Genomic DNA, 24903 nt, shown 5'->3' with positions numbered 1-24903 from the left:
TTTCCCACAACCCCCCCCCCCCCAAAAAAAAAACTAAGCAGCTTTCCATTATTCTAAAAATTACCAAACTCCCCACCTTCACCCCTTCATGTATAAATTCTGGAATGCAAGTCTCTTTGCTGACTCCATGTTGCATACTGCCACCTGGTGGCCTGCTGTAAAACTTTTTATTAAAAAAAAGGAAAATATGTTCTACATTACAATACATTATTTGCCTGACGGACAGGACTGCAGTCTTCGCTTATCCCCACTGCTTGTCTTCTATTCGGACAGATGTTTCCGATAGCTGCTTCAATTTCTAAACTCGTTTTAACCTCATTTAAAAATGCAATTGTGCTGAGGGATACAATATTAAAAATTGATATCCTTGTCCTTTCCTCCCAGCAAACATTCTTTTTTATTAATATGCAATCTGTCAAATATTGTACTTTTTGCATTTATTAAAGAATGCTGCTTTTTAAAACACACAGGGGTCACAAATTATTGTTTCTATGTGCTGTTCAGCAAGTAATAGGATCTATTTGGGCATTTCTGGGATGATTTGAATTATATATTCTTTGATGGCTGAAGAGGTCATCTCTGGATCAGCAGGACCAACAACACACATTATGTCTGTAATATTCAGTGACTGAATTCTGCTTCTTACCCTTTGCTTGCTTAAAAGCTGCAGGATCTGGCAGCCCTGAAGTTCTACTTTTTGAAGCCTAAAAAGTGAATTCACAAATGCCTGGTCTTCCTAATGACTGCAGCATCAAGTGATGGCTTGTCTATCAACACACACACACACATATACAAAAAATTCACTTGTGGGTGATTTAAGTGCTGAATAATCAGTTCAGGGGTATGCAAGTATATCGTCCCCTTTAGAGCATCATTAGCATCGCCTTGGGCAATGTCAACATTTCTTTGGGTTGTGCAGATGTAGCGTTGCCTATTCAATGCCTATTAAATGGAAATAAGCTATGGTGGAGTGCACTGGTGTTAGTGCTAACCATAGTTAATCCCACATTACAGTTTGGAACAAACCATGATATAGAAGCAGGTTTGCAAAATGTGGCTTGGGAAGAACATAATGAACTCCAGAGTTTGAAGAATGTTTAAGTGAGTTCATTTCACAAGAGAGTCAAAAGCAAGGTCTGGACTAAAAGCTTAGTGCCTGCTATGAGTGAATTCTGAAATCCTATTACTAAAGTGCTGAAAAAACTAAGGAACTAATCAAAGGAACTTTCACTTTTCCTCAGGCCCATCAAGTTTCCTTTCTCTTGTCCCTTCGGCTCCTGGCTCTTCTCATGTGGAAGAGTTTTCTGGCTACTTCTAAAAAGCAATGACTATTATTAGGCTAAAAGCCAACATTGCCTGTTTATTTAAACAGTATTTCCAGTCAGAGACACCCATCTAAAATCCTTAAAGCAATAAACGTAATGGTGCTCAGGAACATAAAAGATTTGTATTCAACTAAGTTGTCCCACTGGGGACACAGGTGGCACTGTGGGTTAAAGCCTCAGCGCCTAGGACTTGCCGATCGAAAGGTCGGCGGTTCGAATCCCTGCGGCGGGGTGCGCTCCCGCTGTTCAGTCCCAGCGCCTGCCAACCTAGCAGTTCGAAAGCACCTCCGGGTGCAAGTAGATAAATAGGGACCGCTTACCAGCGGGAAGGTAAACGGCGTTTCCGTGTGCGGCTCTGGCTCGCCAGAGCAGCGATGTCACGCTGGCCACGTGACCCGGAAGTGTCTCCGGACAGCGCTGGCCCCTGGCCTCTTAAGTGAGATGGGCGCACAACCCCAGAGTCTGTCAAGACTGGCCCGTACGGGCAGGGGTACCTTTACCTTTACCTAAGTTGTCCCACTGGTGCAAGGATTTCCAATTACAGGCTGGAACTGTTGTTCTGGCAAATTACCGTATACTTTAACTGCTGGTTTTAGATATGTGGTGGTGTATTCTAGTCATTGTTTTAAACTAGTTTGTTTTTATTATCATTTTATAATTGCTGTTTTTAAATGCTGTAAGCAGCCTTAAATATAAATAACTTAAATATTTCTTCTCCTTGCCTCCCTCCCAGATGCTTCAGAAAAGATCAAGGGTCATGTTGGAGGAGAAGTTCCATTGCAAAAGCAAAACTCCTTGTACAAATGAGACTCTATTATGTGAACTCCACTAAAAGATGAAGAAAAATGTAATTTCCGAATAGAAATATCACTGCCTAATTCTTTTATAATCTGATTTTGTTTACTTGTCTGGAGTAGGAAGGAGTGAAAAGTTTACAAATGACTGACATGGCAAAGATTAATGCTTGTGACAATCATTTATTTCAGTAGCACAATCAATGATGAATTTGTTTCACACTTATTTTTGTCTCGTAAACATTTGAAATTATCTCTACTAAGTAAAGAAGATAAATATATTTAACAACAGAACTTTTAGATTGGGTTTTCAAAACTGGAATAGCAAATACAGAGCACAACCATGGTGGCAGTTTGGAATTAGGTAGTTTGGAATATTGCATATTTTGTGTAAAACAATATTGCTTGAAGAACAAGTTTTACCCCCGGGATTAAAAATGCCATTTCCCCATGTTCACTGACATTTTGTGGCATTCTATTACTTTGCTGGTAACTTAATATCCATAGTAATCTATGTTAAGAAAATGCTACTTTATAGAGCACAGTAATCTATCGGCTAAGCTCTCACAAAGAGCAAAACAAACTGAACATTATACAAACATAATGTGGATATATATATCTACTTCACACAATTATCTGTAGCATATTTTAGTGAAAAACACCAAGACTGTTTTCTGTCTCATCTTCACTTTCTAAGCCTCTGTTTTTCCCAGGAGAAGTACATTCGCCATCCTTTTCAGTTCCTTTAGACTTTATTTTTCTTCTGTAGGAGTCCATGGTATTGTTCTCTTCTTTGTTCTCTTCTTTCTCCTCGAGAGGTGAGCTAATGGAATGGTCTCTGCTTTCCAAAGCAAGCTGGAGAGAGCTGTGAAACCTTTAAAATAAAATAAAATAAAATAAAATAAAATAAAATAAAATAAAATAAAATAAAATAAAATAAAATAATAAAATAAAATAAAATAAAATAAAATAAAATAAAATAAAGGCATATGGACTTGGGTTTCTTCAAGGTCTGCTAGAAATTTATGTATTTAACTTGCTGAGTCCAAATAAGTTAATTTTAGCTTTCTATCTGCTAGCTTACCACTTGCATCTTATCTACATCTTCTTCCTTTTCCTCCTACCAATATTTTAACTGCTAGGATTGGTATAAACTAGAGACTTATTGTTAACAAACCTGTCAATTCTCTTCCAATTTTCTTCCATCTTCTGATTAGCGACTTGAACCACAAAGTCTACGTATTCTTCACTGACCATCAGTTTTCCTTTCCTGCTTAGTGGAACTTCTAAGCAGTGAGTGCTTCGGACAGCCTGCCAGTGAGACGAAAACAGAAAACCTAGATTTCAACATCATTTACTGAACTGGAGGCAGCAGCTACCCCCACCCTGGGAGGCAAATTAAAGAAAAGTAATAATTTTATCATTGCATTTTGGGAACGAGACGGCAAAAGGGAGGCACTGCATATTTCCACCACAAAGTACGTTCACATAGCTTGATGAAAATTAGCATGTGGTCATATATGTGGCAACCATGATGTAATGACTTTTAGGGCTGTGGCTGCATTTGGGGGCACCTTGAGATGGGTTGAAGGTGATTCCAAGTATATATGTATATATGTATATATATATATATATATATATATATATATATATATATATATCTGAAACCTGCCCTACTACTCTGGTTTTGCTTGTTTTATTCTCTTCAGCATTATTGTTAGGACCACAGCATTCTACTGGGTACTGGACTCAAAGCCGTATTCATGCCTGTCATACCAGTGCCTCAAAAAGACATCCCTGCCATCACAGAACCTGAGAAGGCCACATACCGTATTTTTCGCTCTATAAGACACACTTTTCCCCTCCTAAAAAGTAAAGGGAAATGTGTGTGCGTCTTATGGAGTGAATGCAGCCTGCGCAGCTATCGCTGAAGCCAGAACAGCAAAAGGGATCACTGTGCAGCGATCCCTCTTGCTTTTCTGGCTTCTGGGATTCAGAATATTTTTTTCTTGTTTTCCTCCTCCAAAAACTAGGTGCGTCTTATGGTCTGGTGTGTCTTGTAGAGCGAAAAATACAGTAAATAGTACCCACATGGAAGCAGTACTTCGGCTGTGCCTGCCCCCCCCCCCCGGCTATGTAGGAACACATAACATACCATCATAATTTTTCCTTTTCGGCCAACAGTTATGCCAGAGTTCCGGAACCCGGCTTCTATAGCCACTTTGTGCTGTAAAAGGCAAGAGGGAAACAGCCACCATCAACCACATCCTTCAGCTATGGCCTCGGAGAGATGGGTAACAATGAAACTAAGTGCACTGTCACTTATTTGTTTCCAGTCTAAATACTTTCAGAAATAGGGATGGTTATTTCAAATGACTTGTTATATTAAAACCTGAATTATAAACGGTTGTTTTTGCTTTGAAATACTCCTGAGCTTTAGATAAAACACCGCGCTGTAAATTGTATTGCAACTCTAAAATGTTCATGATTTGAATTCAATAGGGGCGTGCTTGGTGGCAGTGTGGAAATGTGTTGTGAATTGGAAAGCTTAAAAGCCGTATGTTACAGGCAATTCAGGGGCGAGGAAGCTCAGACCCAGAGGCCAAATCCAGCCCCCTGGAGCCTTCTGAGGCTACACCTCATTCACATTTGTTGCTCCACTCACTTTTCTTTCTGGCCCACCCTCCACTTGCCTACAGCCACCAGAAGGTTGCTCACACAGGAATATGGCCTCACTTCTGCTCTCAGTGCATGAGAGAGCTTGCATCTCAATATACAATATACAATATCTTTATTGTCATTGTCCCATGCAGAACAATGAAATTGAAAAACTACATAAAAACTACATAAAACACTCAAAAAGCCCTAAAAACTCTGAAACCCCATTTTAAACTACACTATACTATAGAGACCCCTTATGCTGCATTTAGAATCAGAATTGCATTTGCGTAGAAACTGTTTCTCAGGCGGATAGTCCTGGCTTTTATAACCCTATACCTTCTTCCAGAAGGCAGAAGCTGAAAGAGATCATTTCAGGGGTGCGTACTATCCTGCGCTATCTCTGCCACTTTCTTATGGCATCTGGCAGCATAGATTTGCCAAACAATTCCCAAAGGCTACTTTTGGAAGAAAAGAAACATCCAGCTTTAAACACAGCTTGCAATATGGCACGGACCAATGTTTCTCAAACGTGGGTCCCCAGCTGTTGTTGGACTACAACTCCCACCATCCTTAGCTTAGAGGATTAGTGGTCAGGGATGATGGGAGTTATAGTCCAACAACAGCTGGGGACCCAAATTTGAGAAACACTGGATCAACGAAGAGTTGCCATTTAGGAAAAAAAACAGCAACACCAAGTCTTCTCTAGTAGGCACTTCTCCAAATTGTGGCCATATTACATAAGACTCAGCATGGCCAAAAAATTAGGAAAAGCCAAAAATAGCATTTTTTATTTTATGCTGATTTGAACCAAAGTAGTAGAAAGAAGCTTGCAATAGCTCCTGGAAGATGCATGGTCACACTCTTAATTATCACAAGTTTAGTCCCGAAAGAGTGCTAGCTACCACACAAAACCATGTCTGCAATGAAAGCTGCCAGCCAAACAGGACAGGCAATGTTTCTGAAATTCTCATTCCAACATCAGTGGGATCTTTGCCGTTGATTTTAACCAAACCATAACTTCACTTGTGAGCATCACATCTGCAGAAATAATAAAAATCCCATTTCGCTCCCATCATCGTATTTTCATAGTCCTAGTTATTAAACGCAGAATGCTTTGGGGAATGCTTGTAGGTGTGAGAACTTAGTTAAGAGCCAACTGTTTCTTATGTAGCAAGTATGGAATTTAAGTACAACAGCAATACTTCACTTTACCAGGAGTTGTGCATCTTGAAGGTCTTGACACTGCACATGAAGCACAAATGGTTCAAATTTGAATATGGCATCATCTGTCGCTTTCTGTAAGGCTGTAAGCTGGAAGATCCACAGTACAGTATGTTACTATCAGTGCTACATCTGTGAGCCATAAAAAAATAGCTAGCCTATTTAGCATCTCAAAAACACTGCACAGCAGAAGCTGATTCAGCCTGCTAATTAAAAATAAATTTCTACAACACGTGCTACTTACATACTCTGCTTGGTTTATTCCCTTCAGCATAATGGATTCAGCTACACATTCTACTGGGATTTGACTTCCCAAAGATACAGGTGATATCATTTTAGAGCTCTGGAGGCAGTGCTGTGTAGTTGTGACTGTCCACAATGTACACACTCATTCGTAAAGTCTCACCAAAAGCCTCCAAATAATCTGTTGTTTTTTTAAATACTCAGTCTAGCAGCAAGGTTAAAGCACTGCTTCGAGAGATGTGTAAATTTTGGGAGGGGGCACATATTTGACAATCAAATTGTGAAACTTTTTTTTAAAGGAAGACTTTTTTTCTGCATATGTAACCTTTTAAATAGGGAGGGGGGAGAGACCAGTATATGACTACTTTTTCCTCTCAGCAGTGCCTTCATTCAGGAATATTATCTCTCCACTTTGGAAAGAGATTGACCAGCACAGAAGCACACTGAAATCTAGTCTAGTAAATGTCACTATTCTATGCTAGATAAAAGCAGCAGCTCCAGCTAAAGTATAATTTCCCTTCAGTGAGGAATTTTTACCATACCAGAATTTGTACAGTTGCTAAATTACCATTGTCGGATCATGGCTGGTGCCAACCATGTGAAAGTTTGTACTCTATAGAAGTTCTTGCCTGCACAGATCAAAGTTTCTCTATTTTTCTGCCCATCCAAAATAAATAATCTGGCCTGAATTTAAGTAATGCTTTCAGATATAGTTATGAGCCAAGGGTAGTGATTAATCTGTAGTAGGCCACACTAATTCAAACGATATTGCAAAGTGAAAGGAAAGAATGCATCAATTAAAGTAACTACAAATCAAAACAAATCCAACTATTGTTGGTAAGATGTATGTATTAGTTTGTTCTTTAAAATATCATTAGAAATCTTCATATAACATCTGATTTTTTACCAACCTTTCTACAGGTTTGCAGGTCTCTAATGAAGTTATAGATTCAAGTTAGGCACATCAAATTTCCCTACATAGAAAGGTTACACCTCCAATACCAATTATTCAACAATTAATTAAAACTGCTTTTGCCCACTCATTAGCTGAAAAGGTTCCCTGAGCGGCTTGCTAAGACAGTCCTTAGTGTGGGGTGGGGAAGAAACCAGTTCATACAACAATCAGCTGGGATAGAATGGCTGTCACTAAGTGACAGCTCTGAGGAAGAGCCAAAGGCAGCTTGTCTCTCAGCAGTGATGATTGATGACAACCCTTCTTCTTTTCTCCCCCTCCCCTCTGTTACCTGATGGAATGTCTGCTGCTAGGAGACCACATGGTTGCTAGGACACACAACTTCATTTTCTTTAACACCTTAAGCTCGCCTGGGCTCTTTGACCATATTGCATGGCATATAGATTCAGCACTTCTTTTTCATGTTCTTTCGACTATGGGCTAGAGATCTAAAAATAAAAGCCAGGTTCTTTAACTACCAGCCCCTGAAATTCTCTACTAACCTCTTGAGGTAAAAACACGGGGTTGTATACTATGGTTGTACAAGTGGAAGGCAAAGCATGCAACTCTATCAGAAGAGAAAGGTTGCCGGGAAATCCTCTCCAGAGGGTTGGGGGAGACTCCTGGATCAAGATTCTTTCGCCCTCCTTGCACTGCAGTTGTATGTGATACAGCCCCTAGTGTTCAGGAGATCCTCCCGAACTCTAGCAAGAGTTTCCAGGGAGCCACAGGGGATAGAATAAAGATTGGTTGTTTGAACTTCCTCCACTCAACCAATCATTGGAAATGATAAGCTGAAGTAAGATCAGCTGGCCTGTGCTCTTAAATACGTACTCCATTCAAAATACCCTAATTATGAAGGTGCCAGTGTATTTGAAAATTTACTTTCATTACAGACTCTCAAACATATTTTTCTATATTCCCTCTCCCCCCCCACCCCTAGTTTTCACAGGTAAGTCTAACAGAGCAGTTACAGTTAAAATGATTTATCCTCTATCCCAGGAAATGGAAGCACATAAAATACAATTTAATCATCATCCTAAGTCATAAATCCAAAAAAGGATATAGGCAGGTATGGAAAGAGGACACCCTGGGTGTACCTTGAGATAAAAGAAAAAGGAATTTGCCACAGTAGTAGCATCACTAGATAAAGAAACCAGCTTCAACAGACAAATTCATTTTAAAACACAGCTTTTGGGCATCAGAGGTGCTATGGTGAATACTTCAAAGAAAGCACTGGCTGTTTTTCCTCTACACATGCTTACAGTTTCTTTGGCTAAATCTATGGAGACTTACAAATCACGTTTCTTCAAAATATGGTTCTGAAATATGCATTATGATTGAAGGATATTGTTACCGTATAGCTTCTAGATCACTAATTTCCTGCAAAAGGCTCAACTTTAATATTAAAATACTGAAAGTAATTTCCTATGTACACTCCCGCCTTTCTTCCACAAAAGCCAACTGCCAAATTCCCAGTGGGTGTAGGATCAGGCTCTCAATCAATAAATATGAAAGCATAACTTCTGGAACTGTAATTATATACTGCTGAGGTTGAAACAAGTCCTTTTTCAGATCTCAGAAATACCCATTTTTCATTAAACTATAATAATAATAGAGAGTTTTGCCATGTGGTGTTTTGAGAAAGGGGCGTCAGGGAAATATTTTCACGTATTTAGTTACTGGAACTACAGTCTTCCCTCCAGAGATTCAATCAGATCTACAAGTGTGGAATGCTGTATCTTCTGATGTAGAAGAACTAGGCTCCTGGAAATCCTGCATCAGACAGGTAGCAATTATAATATTTGTGTGATAGCATTAAGGCTATCACACAAAGATTATAACTGTTACAAGCAGAAATACAGCAGCAATGGAATCAAATGTCTTGCCTTCTTTAAAAACTTGGTAGTCCACTTTTTTAAACAAGTGAAATACAGCCTATATTACATGCAACTAATATTCATAGATGTTAAAGATCTCTCATACTTTCACTGTAACAGTTCTATTAGCCAAATATGAGAAATCTAACATATCATTCTACAACAATGGCATTTTATTTCTGTGCTAACATCTTGCAACAGCTACCCTAAGTCTGCCCTCACCTGGTAGATATTGGAAACTGCTACAATTTCCAGATCTCAAATCTCAAAATTATTGACTGTATGCAAATAGCACAAACAAGGATTTTCTAAGCATGCATAAAGAATTCACCCTGGAACAGTTCTCTTACCACGTTTTCGATTGTACATATTTGATGGGTCACCATGAGCCAGGTGCAATTCTGCTTCTGTATCTCAAAGCTGGTGGTAGCCTAGCAGGAAGGGGAAATCGTTTCACAAATCTCTGGATATATAGAAACCAACGCAGAACACTCCCCACAACAAATTTCACACTGCAGGTGAGTGGGAGAAAGAAAGGCCAGGCAGAAAAGCACAGCGTGGTGAAACAAATGTGTCAAAGTGAGAGTATGAGATGTTTCAGTGGAAGGAGAGGGAAGGAGGCAGGAGAAATAACCAAAAAACAATCTTTTTTGGAACCTGCCACGTTGGGCTTAGGTAAAAGAAATCTTATGAACAGAAGACTGCCAAAGGCCTGATAAAATATCCTGTACTCACAATGCCCAATCAAATGCCCATAGGAAGCTGCACCTGAGTTCAAAAGCACTCTTTCTCCCACCTGTGATTTCCAGCTACTGGTACAGTGGTACCTTGGGCACGCTTCAGGTTACATATGCTTCAGGTTACAGGCTCCGCTAACCCAGAAGTAGTACCTCAGGTTAAGAACTTTGCTTCAGGAGAACAGAAATCATGTGGTTGGCGGCGCAGCGGCAACGGGAGGCCCCATTAGCTAAAGTGGTACCTCAGGTTAAGAATAGTTTCAGGTTAAGAATGGACCTCCATCGATAACCTTGTCCAGTATTTTGGGTTTCAGTGTCACCAGTATGCAGATGACATCCAACTCTCTCTCTCCATCTTAAATCTGAGGAAGGTGTTTCAGTGCTAAAGCATTGTCTGGTGTCAGTAATGGACCAAATAGGGGTGAACAAAAAAACAACAACAGACAAGGCACCTGGTCAGTAAAAAGGCAGATCAGGAAATAGGGATTCTACTGGGGCTGGGTAGGGTTACACTTGTGCACCAACTGTGCCAGCTCCAGGAGACGCCTGATCTGGCCATGGTGGTACATGTCTTAATTATACCCCATTTGGATTATTGCAACATGCTCTATGTGGGGATGCCTGCGGAAAGTGTCTTAAGATGCTGCAGCCAGCTTGCTAACTGGACCCAGTTACAGGGAGTATAATTGGTTACGTTTGTTTCCAGAAACACCTCAAAGCACTAGTTATGACCTATGGCGTGTGTCTAGGATAACTGAAGGATCAGATCTCTCTATATGAGCCTGCCTGGGCTTTGAGATCTTCTAGGGAGACTTCTGTTTTGGTCACACCACCCTGACAGGCACATTGGGGGAGGTCACAAGAAAGAGCCTTTTTTGGTGGCTCCTCCCAGATTGTGGAACACCCTTCCAAGGGAGGCGAGCCTGGCAGCCTCTCTCCTTTCCTTTCGGCATCAGGCCAAGCCTTTGGCCACTAAGGGGCTGTTGTGGAAAAGACTTCTGAGGGTGGGTTTGCACACATTTATTTCCATCCCCTGCTTTTTTCTTTTAAATGGTTTTCAGTGTTGTTTCAACAAAATTACTCCCCTCCCCCAATAAACATCCCCATTTATGCTGACTGTTGGTTGTTAAACTGTTTTCCTTTTAATGCTGTGAGTCACCTTGGGTCTTGACTAAGGCAGGAGGTGTGTGTGTTCAATCCCCATTTAAACTTCTGTGAGCTGAACTGAAAATGCTGAATAAGTTTGGAAAAGGCAGATTTCCCCCCATAGGGAGATAAAGCAATTTGAGGAGAGGAGATGCTGAATCCCAACGTCTAGCGGCTGTGAGTGGGGCGGGGATCGGTAGAAATGGCTGCACCCCTGGATTCCTATTGCTGAAGGCTACCCAATAGAAAGTCGTACTAAGCAAGGATTTCCAGAGGAGCAGCCATCTCCGTCTCCGACAACAAAAGCATCCCATAATTTTGCGGCGCCTTAAGCGGACTAATAAATGTCTTATTACGTTTTCGAGAACCTGCAGTCTGAGGAAGTTGATTTAACGGCACAATGGTTTTAATCTGTTTTAGTATTTTAACCTCTCGTATGTTTTAGTGTGTCAAATTCCACCCCACCCCCCGTCACGATTTACACGGCTTTATCTTTAAATACACCGCTTTGAGTCTAGTGGTGGTTTTTTTTTTTCTTAAATAAAGCGGTGTACAAATTTTATGAAATGCATTAGGCTTTAAGAAGCCCGTCAGGCTCTCCGCGTTATTTTAAATCCTAAAAATTAAGATTCGCACAGGAGCGTACGGAACTAAGGTTTTACTTATGAATAAAATCCGGGGTGTGTGTGTTCCGAAATCTGCACAAAACTCCAGAGGACGCAGGAGACACCCTGAGCCATTTGGGCCGGAGAAAAAAACTGTTGGGTTTCCGGGTCCCCCGCGTTGGTGGCGGTGGCAGTATCGCCCCAGCCCAGCGCCTTTCTCCAAGGGATCCTTAGCCGCGCTCACCTCGGCGCGGGGAGGAAGGGGCGGCTGCTCCAGCACAACCACGCGCCCCGAGCACGAGCTGGTGGTGCAGAAGCTGTCGCGCCCATTGAGAAGCCGCACGATCCCCGCAATGGGCTCGTCCACGCTGCCCTTCCGGCTCCCGTCCGCGCGCGACAGCCGCTGCTCCTTCCAGCGCTTGAAATCAGCCATCGGCGCCGGCTCTCCTCCATCCCCGCCCGCCCACTTTACCGCTCTATGGGCGCCGCCATCTTAGTCTGACGGCGGCCCGCTAGGGACAAACTTGCGGCCCGTGCGCATGTTCCCGGCGCGGCCAGAGCGAGTCCGTAACTTGAGTTCAACCGGGTTAACTTGAGACTGCAGTCCAAGCGCACCCATTGGGCTTGTTGCTGTGAGAAAGAACGGTTAGGATCCCGCTCCAAGTCTACATAGGATTGCAGCCGCGCGCTTTTATCATGCGCGTTTTCCTCGGCAGGCTCGCTGCGTTTCAGCCGGCTTTATTGCGCCCCTGGAAGCGTGCAGGACTCGAGACTGCAGCGGTGCAGCCCCGATCCACCCCACGGAGTTCCAACAGTACTGGCTCCCAAGCGTCTGCGAAGGGTTGCTGCACTATTGCATTATTAGCCTCTCGGATTAGCAGAGTTGTTAGGAAGGCTGTGGATCGAGAGTAAGGAGGAGGAGATGTAGTCTATGTACCTGTTTGTGCCTTAGCTGCCTAGAGGCACCTAGTCTGCTGCTGTTGGGAGACGGAATAAACCTTTCATTGGATCTAATAAGGGCGCCAGTGTTTATGTGCGGAGCCGGAGGAGTTTTGTCCCCCTCCCCCTTGCTGGGCGACATTCCGGGAAATAGGCAGGTGCCAGGGGATCCAGAACCCGAAGGAAAGAAGCAAGACAGTGCAAGCACATGCGTATGTACTGTACTCGCAAGCAAGCCCCCAGTTGGGCTCACTCACAGGCAAGAAGGCACCGGATTGAAGCTTAACGAGGATTTAAAATCTCCATTGGTCGTAGTGGCGCCTACCTCTGAGTAAACAGCACAGGACCAGGGCTGCAAAACGCTATGCATACTTACTTAGGGTCCTTATTATTGTTACTGCGTATTTCTTCATACCACGCCTTTTTTCCTGCTGGAACTCAAGACGGCTCACAGATAAAAATAAGAACTGCTGAAAACATGTGGGTGGGGAAACAATTGAGCATAGTTTTAATATATAGTTTTAATTGTACCAATTACAGCTTTTTAAATGATTTTTATATTGTTATATTATTAAAACCGCACCTATAAGTTTTAATTCTCTCTATTAAGAGAGTTGCTAAGCGAGCAGGCGACGCTGAGGATAGACACATCTTCCACTGCGCGCGCCGCCCTGGCAGAACCTTCGCCGGAGCAAAGGTTGCGAAGGTTCCGCCACGGCGGCGCTTGCGCACTAGAACTTACGGGACTCCGAAAAGATGGCTTCTCTAGCGTGAACCCGGAAGGAGCTCATTGCGCAGGCGTGTCGAAGATAAGTAGGCGAACCGAGGCTGTGATTTAAGCTAGTCTCGTTTAGCTAGGCGCGCAGTCACGTCGTTCTACATCAAGAGGGTGAGTGACGTAAAATTGGGTTCGCCCACAGTTGGCAAGGAGGGCTTTAGGGCGTAGCGGGAGGCGTTGCGGAGATAGGATCTAGGTCTGTCTTCCCTGCTGGGCTTTCTGCTTGCAATGGTTTCCAGGCTGGGTGACTTGACAGTCCCTTGCAGCACCTTAAAGTTTAACTAGCACATACATATATATTGCATTTCATTTCATTGCATATGTGTGTGTGTAGTTGAAAGATTGATTTTGTCAGGGGACTGATTTGTAAATCCGGGGACTGTCCCCGAGAAACAGGGACATCTCGTAACCTAGAACAGGATTGGAGGTTGCATTGCATTGCTAAACGCTCCTCTCTGCAAACAATGTGTCTTAACTAGCTGACCAATGCTAGGATGTCAGTGTGATCACCGCAACTGGGTTTTTTTTGGGGGGGTGTCTAAAGCTACCCTTAATAATGTAAAAGCAAAGGAAATGCACAAAAGTACAGATTAGTGTGTTATTTAGGGCGGCTGCTCACAAAAAAGCAAGGTGTTTTGATAGCACAGACCTTGTGGCATTGGTTAGCCACATGTGTTTGCAGGGGGGTGCATGCTTAGTGTATACACTTTCCACCAGACACATAGATCTTAGCTGGCATCCAGTCCTGCTAATTTGGGCTCTTTATTATCTCTTCATCTCTTACTTTTTTAAAAAAACAACAACAAATGTAGAGCAACCTTGAAAGAAAAGTTGCAAGTTATTTTTATTCTGAAGCATGTGACCAGTTGTGTTTTGTAAAATAAGAATCTGGCAAAGTTACCCATTCACACTGAGGTTCAGGAGAAACTTGAATCTGTTCATTCTCCTGATAATTGAGTTACAATGTTTCTAACTTAGCTACAACTTGTTGAAGCTATTGAATTTATTTTAGAAAAGACACATATTTAGTATTGTTTGGCATTTACAAACACCTTTAGAATAGTTGCTTGAAAGTGCCAATTTGATGACAACAAGTCCAGAAAGTGATGTTTAAAAGAAGAGGTCTTAAAGACTGCTCTCATGTATGGGGAAGAGAGAAAACTGGTGACTTCTGTACATCTGAAGTAGTGTACCATAGTTGCTGAGTAGAAATGTGAGACATTTTTGGTATGTGGTAGGGGCAGTTGGGAATATATTTCTTTTCTCATTGCCATCATTTCAAGCTGATTTGTTTCTCTCCCTTTTTGGCTTGTTTTTCCCCACCACTACGATGACCTTTGTTATGTCTACAGCAGTCAAAGTTAAACATTATCCTCATCTAAATTCTACTGGTTTAGAAGGATACAAAGGTTAATGCTGGTTGCAGTTGAAATGCAGATATTAACATGGATAGATGCACCTATGGTAGCAAAGGGGTATACCTTAACATCTTCCAAGTGAAAACTGTGTGTGTGTGTGTGTGTGTGTGTGTGTGTGTGTAAGGAAGTAAAACACCTATTTTTATATGAAGGCCCACCGTCTGGAGTGTTTGGACGACCATTACAGTATTGCATTTCATTGTAGCCATTTAAAAGTCAAATATTGACACTGAATTTTAAGCAGATACCTGCATCTTTAGATACTTCTCTACAGTTTTGGATTCCTTAAGTACAGTACCTGGTTGTTACTATCAGTGGCAGTGAAATTACATTTCATGGGTTGCTGGCTCGCAATGTTGACAGAGCACAGTTAACCTTATAAAAATAATTTGTTCCTCACCCAAGCCCCTTTTACTGGCGTTTCAGTTCATATGTAGTTGGGCTGTCTACTTGAAAGGTTGCTCAGGTGTCCTTGAGACCTCTTGCAGCAGGTTCTAAAACAGGGATACTAGCAAGGATGGCAATAGAAGGCAGCTTATGGTTCCAAGGGCCATAATTTAAGATCTGTATGGCTGCTTCCTAAATGCAAGTGAACTTGCTCTCAGGGTTCTGATTTCATGCTTATCGATCAGTTGTTTGAGGCTGACGCCAAGCGTTTTCAAAGCAGAAGCAGGTTAGGCAGAAGAAAGAAGCCAGCACAGGTGTTAAAATCAGTGCTCAAAATTGCCCAGGAGCCAGGTATATTTTACAACTGGTGCAGGTCCAGTTGTGGCCATTTGGAAATCTTTGAGTGCCACGTTGGCAACTGACATCTGGCTGGCTGGCCCCTCCAGCTTTCTTAAGCAGGTAAGCAGAAGGGCATTTACATCCCACTTTTTTCTCCAAGGAGTACATGGTTCAACCCTACTTCAGTTAATCCCTACAATGACCCTTTGAGGTAGGTTAGAGGCTGTAATTGGCCCAAGGTCACCCAGTGAGTTTCATGACTTGAGTTGGGATTTGAACCCTGATCTCCGAGGCCCTAGTTTGACACTCTAACCGCTATACCACACTGGCTTCCTAGAGTACTTCTATTGGGCAGCTATATAAATCAAGTAGGTAAATAAATATAGGGATAGCAAAATGTCACTTGAAATATTTTCATTGAAACTTGAATTTTGTTTTAGTCCTGATTGGTTTTTTTGATGTTTTAATGTGTTGTAAACAGTTTTGAGATTTTTCCTTTAAACTATAAAGCGGTATAGAAATGAAATGATAATAAACCCCGCTGCAAAAAAAAAAAAAGTGTTTAGACATTCCGTTGTGGCGACTAACCTAGGTTTAATGTACCATTTGGCAATTAGCTTCTATATCTGAGGTTCTAATACTGGTTAAAATGGCTGTGAGAGAGAATGAGCCACTTCTATAGAATCCTAAAAGTTGGAAGGAATCTCAAAGGTCATCCAGCTTAACCCCTTGCCAGTGCAGGAGCTCCCTGCCAAAACATCCCATGTGTAAAAACCTAATGGAAGGAGATGCTCTGTTCTCATAAGATGTCCATGTGAAGCCTGCAAGCAGGACCCAAATGATACAGTGGTAGCTCTGGATGCGAACGGGATCCGTTCCGGACCCCTGTTCGCATCTTGAGTAGAACGTAACGTGACTGTGCGGGTCTCGTTTCACCTCTTCCGCGGATGCACATGACATCATTTTGAGCGTCTGCGCATGCACCAGTAGTGAAACCTGGAAGTAATGCACCTGAAAATACTTAACCTGAAGCTACTTCAACCCGATGTATGACTGTATAGGATTTTCCCCACCTATGATTCCTATGATTTCCATTATTTGGATTTCAAACTCTTCTCCAGGCATAAAGTCTTTATAAAAATGCGGATTAGGTTAAAAAATTTTTTGAAGCTAGTGTAACTCCAGTTGTAAGGTCTTCTGAAGATGTGACAAAAGATATCCTTTCTAAGCTGGTGTGTGTGTGTGTGTGTGTGTGTGTGTGTGCAAACTTCTGCATATTTGACAGTGCAGTCCTGTATTTGTCCACTAAGATGTAAATAAATGGGGCTTACTCCCAGGTAAGAGGATACAGGATTGCAATCGGATTCATTTGTTACACAAAGTGAAACTATTAGTTCTCCTTTGCAGGCTAATTTTATAAGTCGAAAAGTCTCAAATTGGCAGCACATTGTTAGAACAGAGTGAAATGAATGGTGAACCTTCCATTTAAATTTCACCTGAAGAGCAAGTAATTTGATCCTTTCTCTTTGAAGTGGAAAAGGCGGTGGAGGTTAAGATAGTACATTCTTTTATCTCTGTGATTTTTCAGGTTGTCATGGCAGCCGGGAGAAATGTGATGAGAGCTGTCAAAGTGTTTGAATTTGGTGGACCTGAAGTGCTTAAGCTGCAAGCAGATATTCCCTTGCCAGTTCCAGGAGAGAACCAGGTAAAAACAAAGACCTTGAACTGGATATATAAATACTGTACACCCTGAAATTAGCATTATTGTTATTTAACAGTTATTGGAAACTTTTCTGCTTCAGTCAGCATGCAGAATGAATTTGCAAACAGAGTAAAAATCCCATAGAACACAGCCCTGGAGGGCAATCCTGACATCTGTACATGCCATTGCTTGCCAGACCAACTGCATAAGTACTACTATAACTTTTGTGCTTACCTTTGACTCTGTTTTATAAAAGATTCTGCAAAAGTTCTATAGGGAATGAACATTGGTTTGCCTGTTACAAAAAAGGGGGGGATTTGTGTTCTTAATGCTTAATAAGTATTTATGCTGCTTGTATTTGGCATGAAAACAAAGGTACCAGATTTCTTTCAGTTGTTCAACAAATATCCTTTTCTTCTGCAGGTTCTCATTAAAGTTCATGCATGTGGCATTAATCCAGTGGAGACTTATATGCGTTCTGGGACTTATGCTAAAAAACCAGCTTTACCTTTCACACCTGGTTCAGATGTGGCTGGGGTAGTACAAGGTGTTGGGGAACATGTAACTACTTTCAAGGTATCCCATTTTTAAATATTGTTGCTCATTTGTTATCATTCTGGTCTTGGTTACTAAACTGGGTCTCTTCATAGTTCCTGTGTCTTGGATATGATTCATGTCATCCCTATACATCTGAATTTCTGCCTTCCTGTCTACAGATTTAAATGTAAACCTTTGTTTGTTAACACACTTTGGCCTACATTCTTTGCCAAATAGTCTTTGGTACTTCAGTTACTCCAGACTCAAGTGCACCCTGCTTTCAAAGTGTTGGATTTTAAGCTAGTTGTTAATTCTGCTTCCTCTAATGCAGAGTTTCCCAAACTTGGGTCTCCATCTGCTTTTGGACTACAACTCCCATTATCCCTAGCTATCAGGACGATGATGTGAGGGATGATGGGAATTGTAGTCCAAAAACAGTTGGAAACGATTAGTACAGATTAGATCTGTTGTAATGCTGCTATCTTCTTGACATGGGTATTTCACTTATATAATTGGGTTTTATTTAACTCTTCTGGAAATGCCTTCATTTTTACACAGGATACAGAAAACACTTTGGCACAACACTTCACCTTGTGCATTTGTTTTCTCCTACCAGAAAGGAGACAGGGTTTTTACCCTTGGTACCATTTCTGGCGGTTATGCCGAATATACCATTTCATCAGTTGACACAGTCTTTTCCTTGTCTGATAAACTGGACTTCAAGCAAGGTGCCGCAATTGGAATTCCATATTTTACGGCTTACCATGCTCTCTTTCAAAAGTAAGGCAATGACATCCTAAAATTGCTTTTGAGCAATAAAAATGCAGTAACTTTGGGCCTTTCTGCCTTTTCCTTGAGGCTTTTCTGTGTCACACATTAAGTCAGACTAATTTTTCCATGTTCTTTAATGCAGCAAATTTGTTGGCACTTACACACACACCACACACACACACACTTTTGTTTTGAGCCTGAGAAAAATACTTGTGCAACAGAGTGACAGTATTTAAAAGCCAGTGTGGCGTAGTGGTTAGAGCAGGCTCCCACAAACTTGGCCCACCAGATGTTTTGGGACTGCAACTCCCATCATCCCTAGCTAACAGGATCAGTGGTCAGGGATGATGGGTATTTTAGTCCCAAAACATCTGGAGGGCTAAATTTGGTGATGCCTGGGTTAGAGTGTTGATCTAGGACAGGCATAGGCAAACTCCGGCCCTCCAGATGTTTGGGACTACAGTTCCCATCATCCCTGACCACTGGTCCTGTTAACTAAGGATTATGGGAATTGTAGTCCCAAACATCTGGAGGATCAGAGTTTGCCTATGCCTGATCTTGGAGACCAGGGATCAAACCCCTATGCTGCCATGAAGCTTACTGAATAACCTTGGGCCACTCACTGCCTCTCAGTCTAACCTACCTCATAGCTTTGTTGTGGGGAATTACATGAGGAGGGGGAGAACCATTTAAATCACCTTGTGCTCCATGGAGACAAAGGTGGGATACAAATGCATTGATTGATTGATCAATGCCTAGGCAAAGTCTGCTTGTGGCTTCCTTGTAGCTTCAGTGCAAGCTTGTTCTGATGGCAGTGTTTTCTAACAGGGAGTTATGAAGTTAGTTCACTGTTTTGCAGCAATACAGTGGAACTCCAGAGCCTGTGTTGGGTTGTTTTTAAATGTACCACTGTATTTCCTGCTCATCACTGACAGGATTATTTTGTGGTTATCAAAGTAGCTGCACTGTAACTATTTAATATTAGGGTACGTTGACAGTCAACATAAACACTGTTGTTTCCTAAGAAGAAGTGTGTTCTGGGGCTCTTCCCAATTTAAAATTCATTGAATATTGGCTATTTTAGTTTTTTAACTCCTCACTACAGCTACACTGTTGGCTGCACAGCAAGCTACACACTTATTTTTCATCCTTCGTTAGCCACTTCGAGCAACTCCTTGTTGCATATAATTTATTGTATAAATACAATCTAGACAGTTGTATTGAAAATGCCTTGTGTGGTTTCCCCCCCAGAGGATCTGCTAAAGCAGCAGAAACCGTACTAGTCCATGGAGCAAGTGGAGGAGTAAGTATCATGAAAACTCACCTTATGCTTAAAAGGGGCTTTAGCATGGTAAAGTACAGTGGTGTGTCACCCCAGTGGGTTGGATCTTTCATCCATATGCATTTCTGAATTTCCATCTCCTCTGCCCTGCAGCTCACTCACACTGCCCCAGGTTCTGCCTCAGAGGGTTGGAGTCATTTTGGGAGAGGAGAGAAAGAAAGGTCCCGTTGTGTGAGCAGAACTCCACTTGCCCCCCAACACATGGGGTGAGGTGGGGCTGATACAGGGCACAGTTTGGGGGCAGGGCTTGCATCTACAATCCAGCTGCGTTTCTTCACACCACTTCAATTGCATGGAGGAAAATGCTGGAATAGGGTTTGCGTGGAATTCAAATCTGGCTCTGCTTAGGCTTTTAAACCTGAAGTCCTGGAAGTATTTTTTTTTTAAGTGTCAAGGCTCTGTACATTGCTTCTTTTGGTCATGAGAGACATGGCAGAATCCAGTACAGTTGTACCTTGGAAGTTGAACGGAATCCGTTCCAGAAGTCCGTTCAACTTCCAAAAACGTTCGCAAACCAAAGCGCGGCTTCTGGTTGGCTGCAGGTACAACCGTACTGGCCAAGACTGCTGTTCTTTCTGTTTTATGAAGTGCCTTTTATTGTTTTCTTTTTAAAGCAATAACCCTTAGAAAAGTACTTCCTGCTCAAAGTTTGACGCTGTTGCTTCCAAAGTATGGCTTGAAATGATGTTGGTGAGAAGTCCCTTGCAGTTGCTGCCTTTGAAATGTGAAGACTGGGCAGTTGTGTTATAGTGGTAATTGAGCTGATATATTTTACTGTCTCTATAAAAGAGAAACAGAAGTGTGTACTGCTGGTTGGCTTAATTATTAATTTCCCTGATTTTATTTCAGGGAAGTCGCGCTTCGAGAAGCCACATACTGTTTTTGTGTAGGAGATCAAGTCATGCTATAGCAGACTGTTACTACAAGTTATTAAGGGTCACCTGCAGCTCTGTTGCTATTGAAATTTCCTTTTTTGAAACGATTGTTGTCAATAATTGTATAATGAAAGTACTATGTTAAACTTACAACACTCCCCCCCCCTCTTTTAAAAACCTAGGTTGGAATAGCAGCATGTCAGATTGCAAGAGCTTATGGCCTGAAGGTCTTTGGCACAGCTGGAACTGAGGAAGGGATAAAACTAGTTTTGCAAAACGGAGCCCATGAGGCATTTAATCACAAGAAGAAGGATTATCTCACTCAGATTCAGGTAATTTAGAACACAGACTGCAAAGTGGTAATTGGAATACTAGTTAAGATAGAGGGCAGTATTCTACTAATGAGTCCTGTTAGTGTAAGGGTTTCTGCTTGCATAATCTGCTTTCCCCCAACCACATCTTCTCCCCAGATCTGCTCCAGAAGATTGGGGGAATGGCTAGGACAGATTTAGGGGTGTGAGAGGAAGAGGAGAACATTCTTTTGGAATGTTCACCTTAGTGATACATTGAGTTCCGCTTAGAGCTCCATAGGTTCCAGCCCATTATGTTCCTAATGAGCATCTTAACACCACATTCACCCTTTACTGGGAATACAAATAGGTATCCATACACCTGGCTTCCTGCAATTTCTCAACCTTGTTTAATAGAGAAATTGTGAGGGTTTTATAGTCAGGTGTGGCTGCAGGTGAATCAGCAGCCTTTGTTAGTCTGACCAACGGCAGGAGTCCAGAGTGTTTTTCTCTTTGCTTGTGCGGTTCCAGGGCAGCTGGCAATTGGAACCAAGCTTTGTTCCTGGTATGGAGGAGGGAAACGAGCTGCTTGCAGCTGCTCCTTCTCTAGCTGATAGGTGTAGCCAGGTTGTTCTGCTCTGGACTCTTGCTTTTTAGAATGGTGGTATTCTATCAGTATTGTCGCATTACCTGCCATATTACCTGCCTGCCAGTTAAAAATCATAATCTCTGCTCTCAGTTGTGCCATCATGTGAAATGCAGCAGAGGAGACAGTGCCTTTTCAGTGGTGGCCCATTCTTTTTAAAGTCTCCCAATAGTTCCCAAAAACCTTTGTTTATTTCAGTCTGCTTTTAATATTTGACTGTAGTCTTTCATTTGCTGTTCTCTGCTCTTAAGTTTGGTTTGCCGTTTATGGTCTATAATGTGTGTCTTTGTCGTGTTGTATAGTACCTGTGAGCTGCTTTGTGTGCATCTTTATTTATTTATTTATTTTTAACAAAAAAACAAAACAGGATATGAATAATAACTTGTGAACCACAAAAGCAGCCAGGCTTCCATGTATCTTTGGTACTGAACAGCTGATTTCTTATGTAGGAAGCTGCTGGTGCGCATGGCATAGATGTGGTAATAGAGATGCTGGCAAATGTCAACCTTGCCCATGACTTGCAACTGCTGTCAAGTGGAGGCCGAGTGATGGTAAGGATGCACCCCCATGAATGAGAATCTTAATGCTTAGAATTAAGCTGCCAGCATCTCATTCTCTCCACCACTTTGTGTGACAGATTGTGGGCAGCCGTGGTCCCATTGAGATAAACCCCAGAGACACTATGTTGAAAGAATCAAGCATCAGAGGAATTTTGTTATTCTCTGCCTCTAAGGTAAAAAATCTTCATCATCTTGCAGTATATGTACATAATTCACTTCGAGGAGCCAGCATGCCTTTTCTGTAACACAGCCTGGATTGGAAACTTGGCTTCAAAACATGGGAAGTTCTGGAAAGCTTCTTTAATCTTTCCCTAGACTTTTCTTCGTCCCTGCAGGCACACACACTCCTTTAATCATTTCACAGTCTGGGGAACTTTACATAAGCTCTCGGGAGTCAGTTGCTATCTGCTGAGAAGCTTTGGACTGGCCAGTGAAACTATATTCTGCAATAGCATTAATCTTTCAGGAGCTGGTCTTGCCTCTTTGGGCTTCATATGTCCTGCAACTTTTTTCCTCCATGCATTTAGAGAGAAACAATGTTCTTAAAAATCTCTGTTGCTTGGGTTGAGAGTAGTACAGTCGTACCTTGGACCCTGAACGCCTTGTTACTCGGACGTTTTGGTTCCTGAATGCTGCAAATCCAGAAGTGAGTGTTCCGGTTCGTGGATGTTCTTTGGAACCCAAATGTCCAACAGGGCTTCCAATTTGCTGTAGGAGCTTCCTGCAGCCAATCAGAAGCCGTGCTTTGGTTTCCGAACGGTTTGGAAGTCGAACGGACTTCTGGAATGGATTCCGTTCGACTTCCAAGGTACAAGCAAAAATATGCTTGTACAGTGGATAATTCCTGCCTCCTCCTTCTCCGCTGTAGCCTGCTGTGTCCCATGGAAAGTCACTGTTGGCTGTGTGGTATTGGAGGAGGGGTGATTGACCACAGGCATCCATTGATTTCCCAGCTCTCGCTACACAGATGTCATAACCGCCACTGCCACTTCCAAGCCTTTCCCCAGCCCTTAGGGACAACCTTTCCACAGGGCTTACAGGTAGGGGTTGGGAAATCTCTGCTGCGAAAACTAAATTGTGGCTGCAGTGCTCTGGAGCCAAGCCCACATTCTTTCCACACAACACACACACACACACACACACACACACACACACACACACGGTACAAAGTAGAATAATGAATTTGACTGCTGGAGGGCATAGAAGTATTTTCCTTTCGTTCTCAATTTTAAAAAGTGTTTTCTTTTCCATTTAGGATGAGCTGCGTGAATGTGCCGCATCCGTTCTGGCTGGTGTAGAAGCTGGCTGGCTGAAACCGGTAGTAGGCCCTGAATATGCATTGGAGAAGGTGGCAGAGGCTCATAAAGACATAATACACAGCCCAGGCGCCTTGGGGAAGATGGTGCTTCTCATGTGTTAAGTTGTGCCTCCACACCAATTGTATGATCACTGCACACAGTTGTTAAAGTAGCACGTTACGAATACTCCTCAAAATGTGGTTCAGGTATAAGATGCAATAAGCACTAATTTGGGGGGAATATTTTAATATCAAGTTTAAAAAAGATGGCATGCTTTGTATTTCTGATTTAGACACTCTGCTGTTTGGGGCTGGGTTTTTTTCTTGCAGGTCTTGTAAAAGATGTTTGTTTTGCACCCGAACGGTATTGCTATATTGCGGACTACCATTTCCACACATGAATGTGCTAAACGTGCTTTTGGGCCTACATAAGGGAGTATTAGAAACCCACTGTTTTGGCTTTAATTTGCCAACTACAGAATTACGTTTCAGAATCCATCCTCTTTCAAAATAAAGAATACGAGGAAGACAGACCTAGCGGTTCCTTTGCTTTTCGTCTTTGGGTAACAAAGCCCATACTTAAGCCATGTTACCATTTAGTAAGCCACATATCCAGAAGGAGTGCCATTCTTTGGACAAAATGCCCAGTTCATTTCAACTGCTGATATTGGGGGAAAGGTGTGATTTGATCAGTACCTGTGTACATCCGTATGCGGTCATACCCAGCCTGTGTTGCCTTTGCTCCTTGGAGAAGAGGGAAAGACTGTGCAAATAGGGTTTCCACGCATATGAGAGTATGCACAAACCAGCCACTGTTGTTCTCCATACAACAGAAGTAGTGGTAATGTATAGATTTAGTGGCTTCATTCTGATGTAAGGCTAAGCCATGCCTTAGTGAATGAAGCATAGTGAGCCTCAGGCTTGAATAGTTCACCTCTTCAGTGCAGGTGTGTGTAGGAGAGACCCGAGCCTTTCAGTTTCATTTTAGATGAACCACATATTGCCATACAAACCTGGGCAAACTGTTGTGAATGCCAACCATGGTTTGTTTTCAACTAAAGCTAGTTATGGTTAACCACAGTTCCCTGCCCCCTATGTTCTTTTCCCTCGCAGTTTTTCAAAAGAACTGACAATGTAGGCATACAAATATTGGAATACGTTCCTCATGGCTCTTCTGGGTTGTAATGTGCTCATTTTCATGCATTTGATAGGATACAGGTATATTTTGTTTTTAGGTATGTGAGGTTGGGCCACTAAAGCTGGTTCCAAAGTAAGGTTAATAAGCTTACCATAATCCGTCACGAATTTCATTTGCACTTATGCAAGCGTGCCAAATGTTACTAAGGGAGCAGGAAGAGAAAGAGGAATGCAATAGAATCTTGCCACTCAGACTAGCCATCTCATATTACTATGCAAATGGCCTCCAGCAGTGAGTGTAAACATTTCAGCACTCTTGTA

At 42.2% G+C, this 24903-nt stretch overlaps 2 protein-coding genes across 3 annotated transcripts; one reads left to right on the top strand and one right to left on the bottom strand.

Annotated features, from left to right (window-relative positions):
* Positions 1-2286: 2286 nt before the first annotated feature.
* Positions 2287-12024, bottom strand: TYW3 (tRNA-yW synthesizing protein 3 homolog). The gene is made up of 6 exons (XM_083743145.1): positions 11809-12024; positions 9427-9507; positions 5993-6091; positions 4275-4346; positions 3297-3430; positions 2287-2993 (listed from the first exon to the last, which is right to left on the bottom strand). The coding sequence occupies exons 1-6, from the start codon at positions 11995-11997 to the stop codon at positions 2768-2770; spliced, it is 801 nt and encodes a 266-aa protein (XP_083599271.1). The 5' UTR covers positions 11998-12024; the 3' UTR covers positions 2287-2767.
* A 1235-nt stretch (positions 12025-13259) lies between these two features.
* On the top strand, positions 13260-23978 carry CRYZ (crystallin zeta). Of its 2 annotated transcripts, none has more exons than XM_083743128.1 (9): positions 13260-13392; positions 17014-17130; positions 17551-17703; positions 18281-18444; positions 19687-19738; positions 20835-20984; positions 22038-22139; positions 22226-22321; positions 23404-23978. In XM_083743128.1, exons 2-9 carry the CDS (start codon positions 17020-17022, stop codon positions 23566-23568), a joined length of 993 nt encoding a protein of 330 aa, XP_083599254.1. In that variant the 5' UTR covers positions 13260-13392; positions 17014-17019; the 3' UTR covers positions 23569-23978. The 2 variants fall into 2 exon arrangements, with proteins under 2 accessions (XP_083599254.1, XP_083599255.1); XM_083743129.1 differs by lacking the exon at positions 13260-13392 and adding an exon at positions 15244-15545.
* Positions 23979-24903: the final 925 nt, after the last annotated feature.

The sequence above is a fragment of the Podarcis gaigeae genome (genome assembly GCF_964106915.1).
Source record: "Podarcis gaigeae genome assembly, chromosome: 6".
Lineage (NCBI taxonomy): Eukaryota > Metazoa > Chordata > Lepidosauria > Squamata > Lacertidae > Podarcis > Podarcis gaigeae.
Note: the sequence above shows the minus strand (reverse complement) of the source record. Positions and strands in the feature narration are given on the sequence as shown.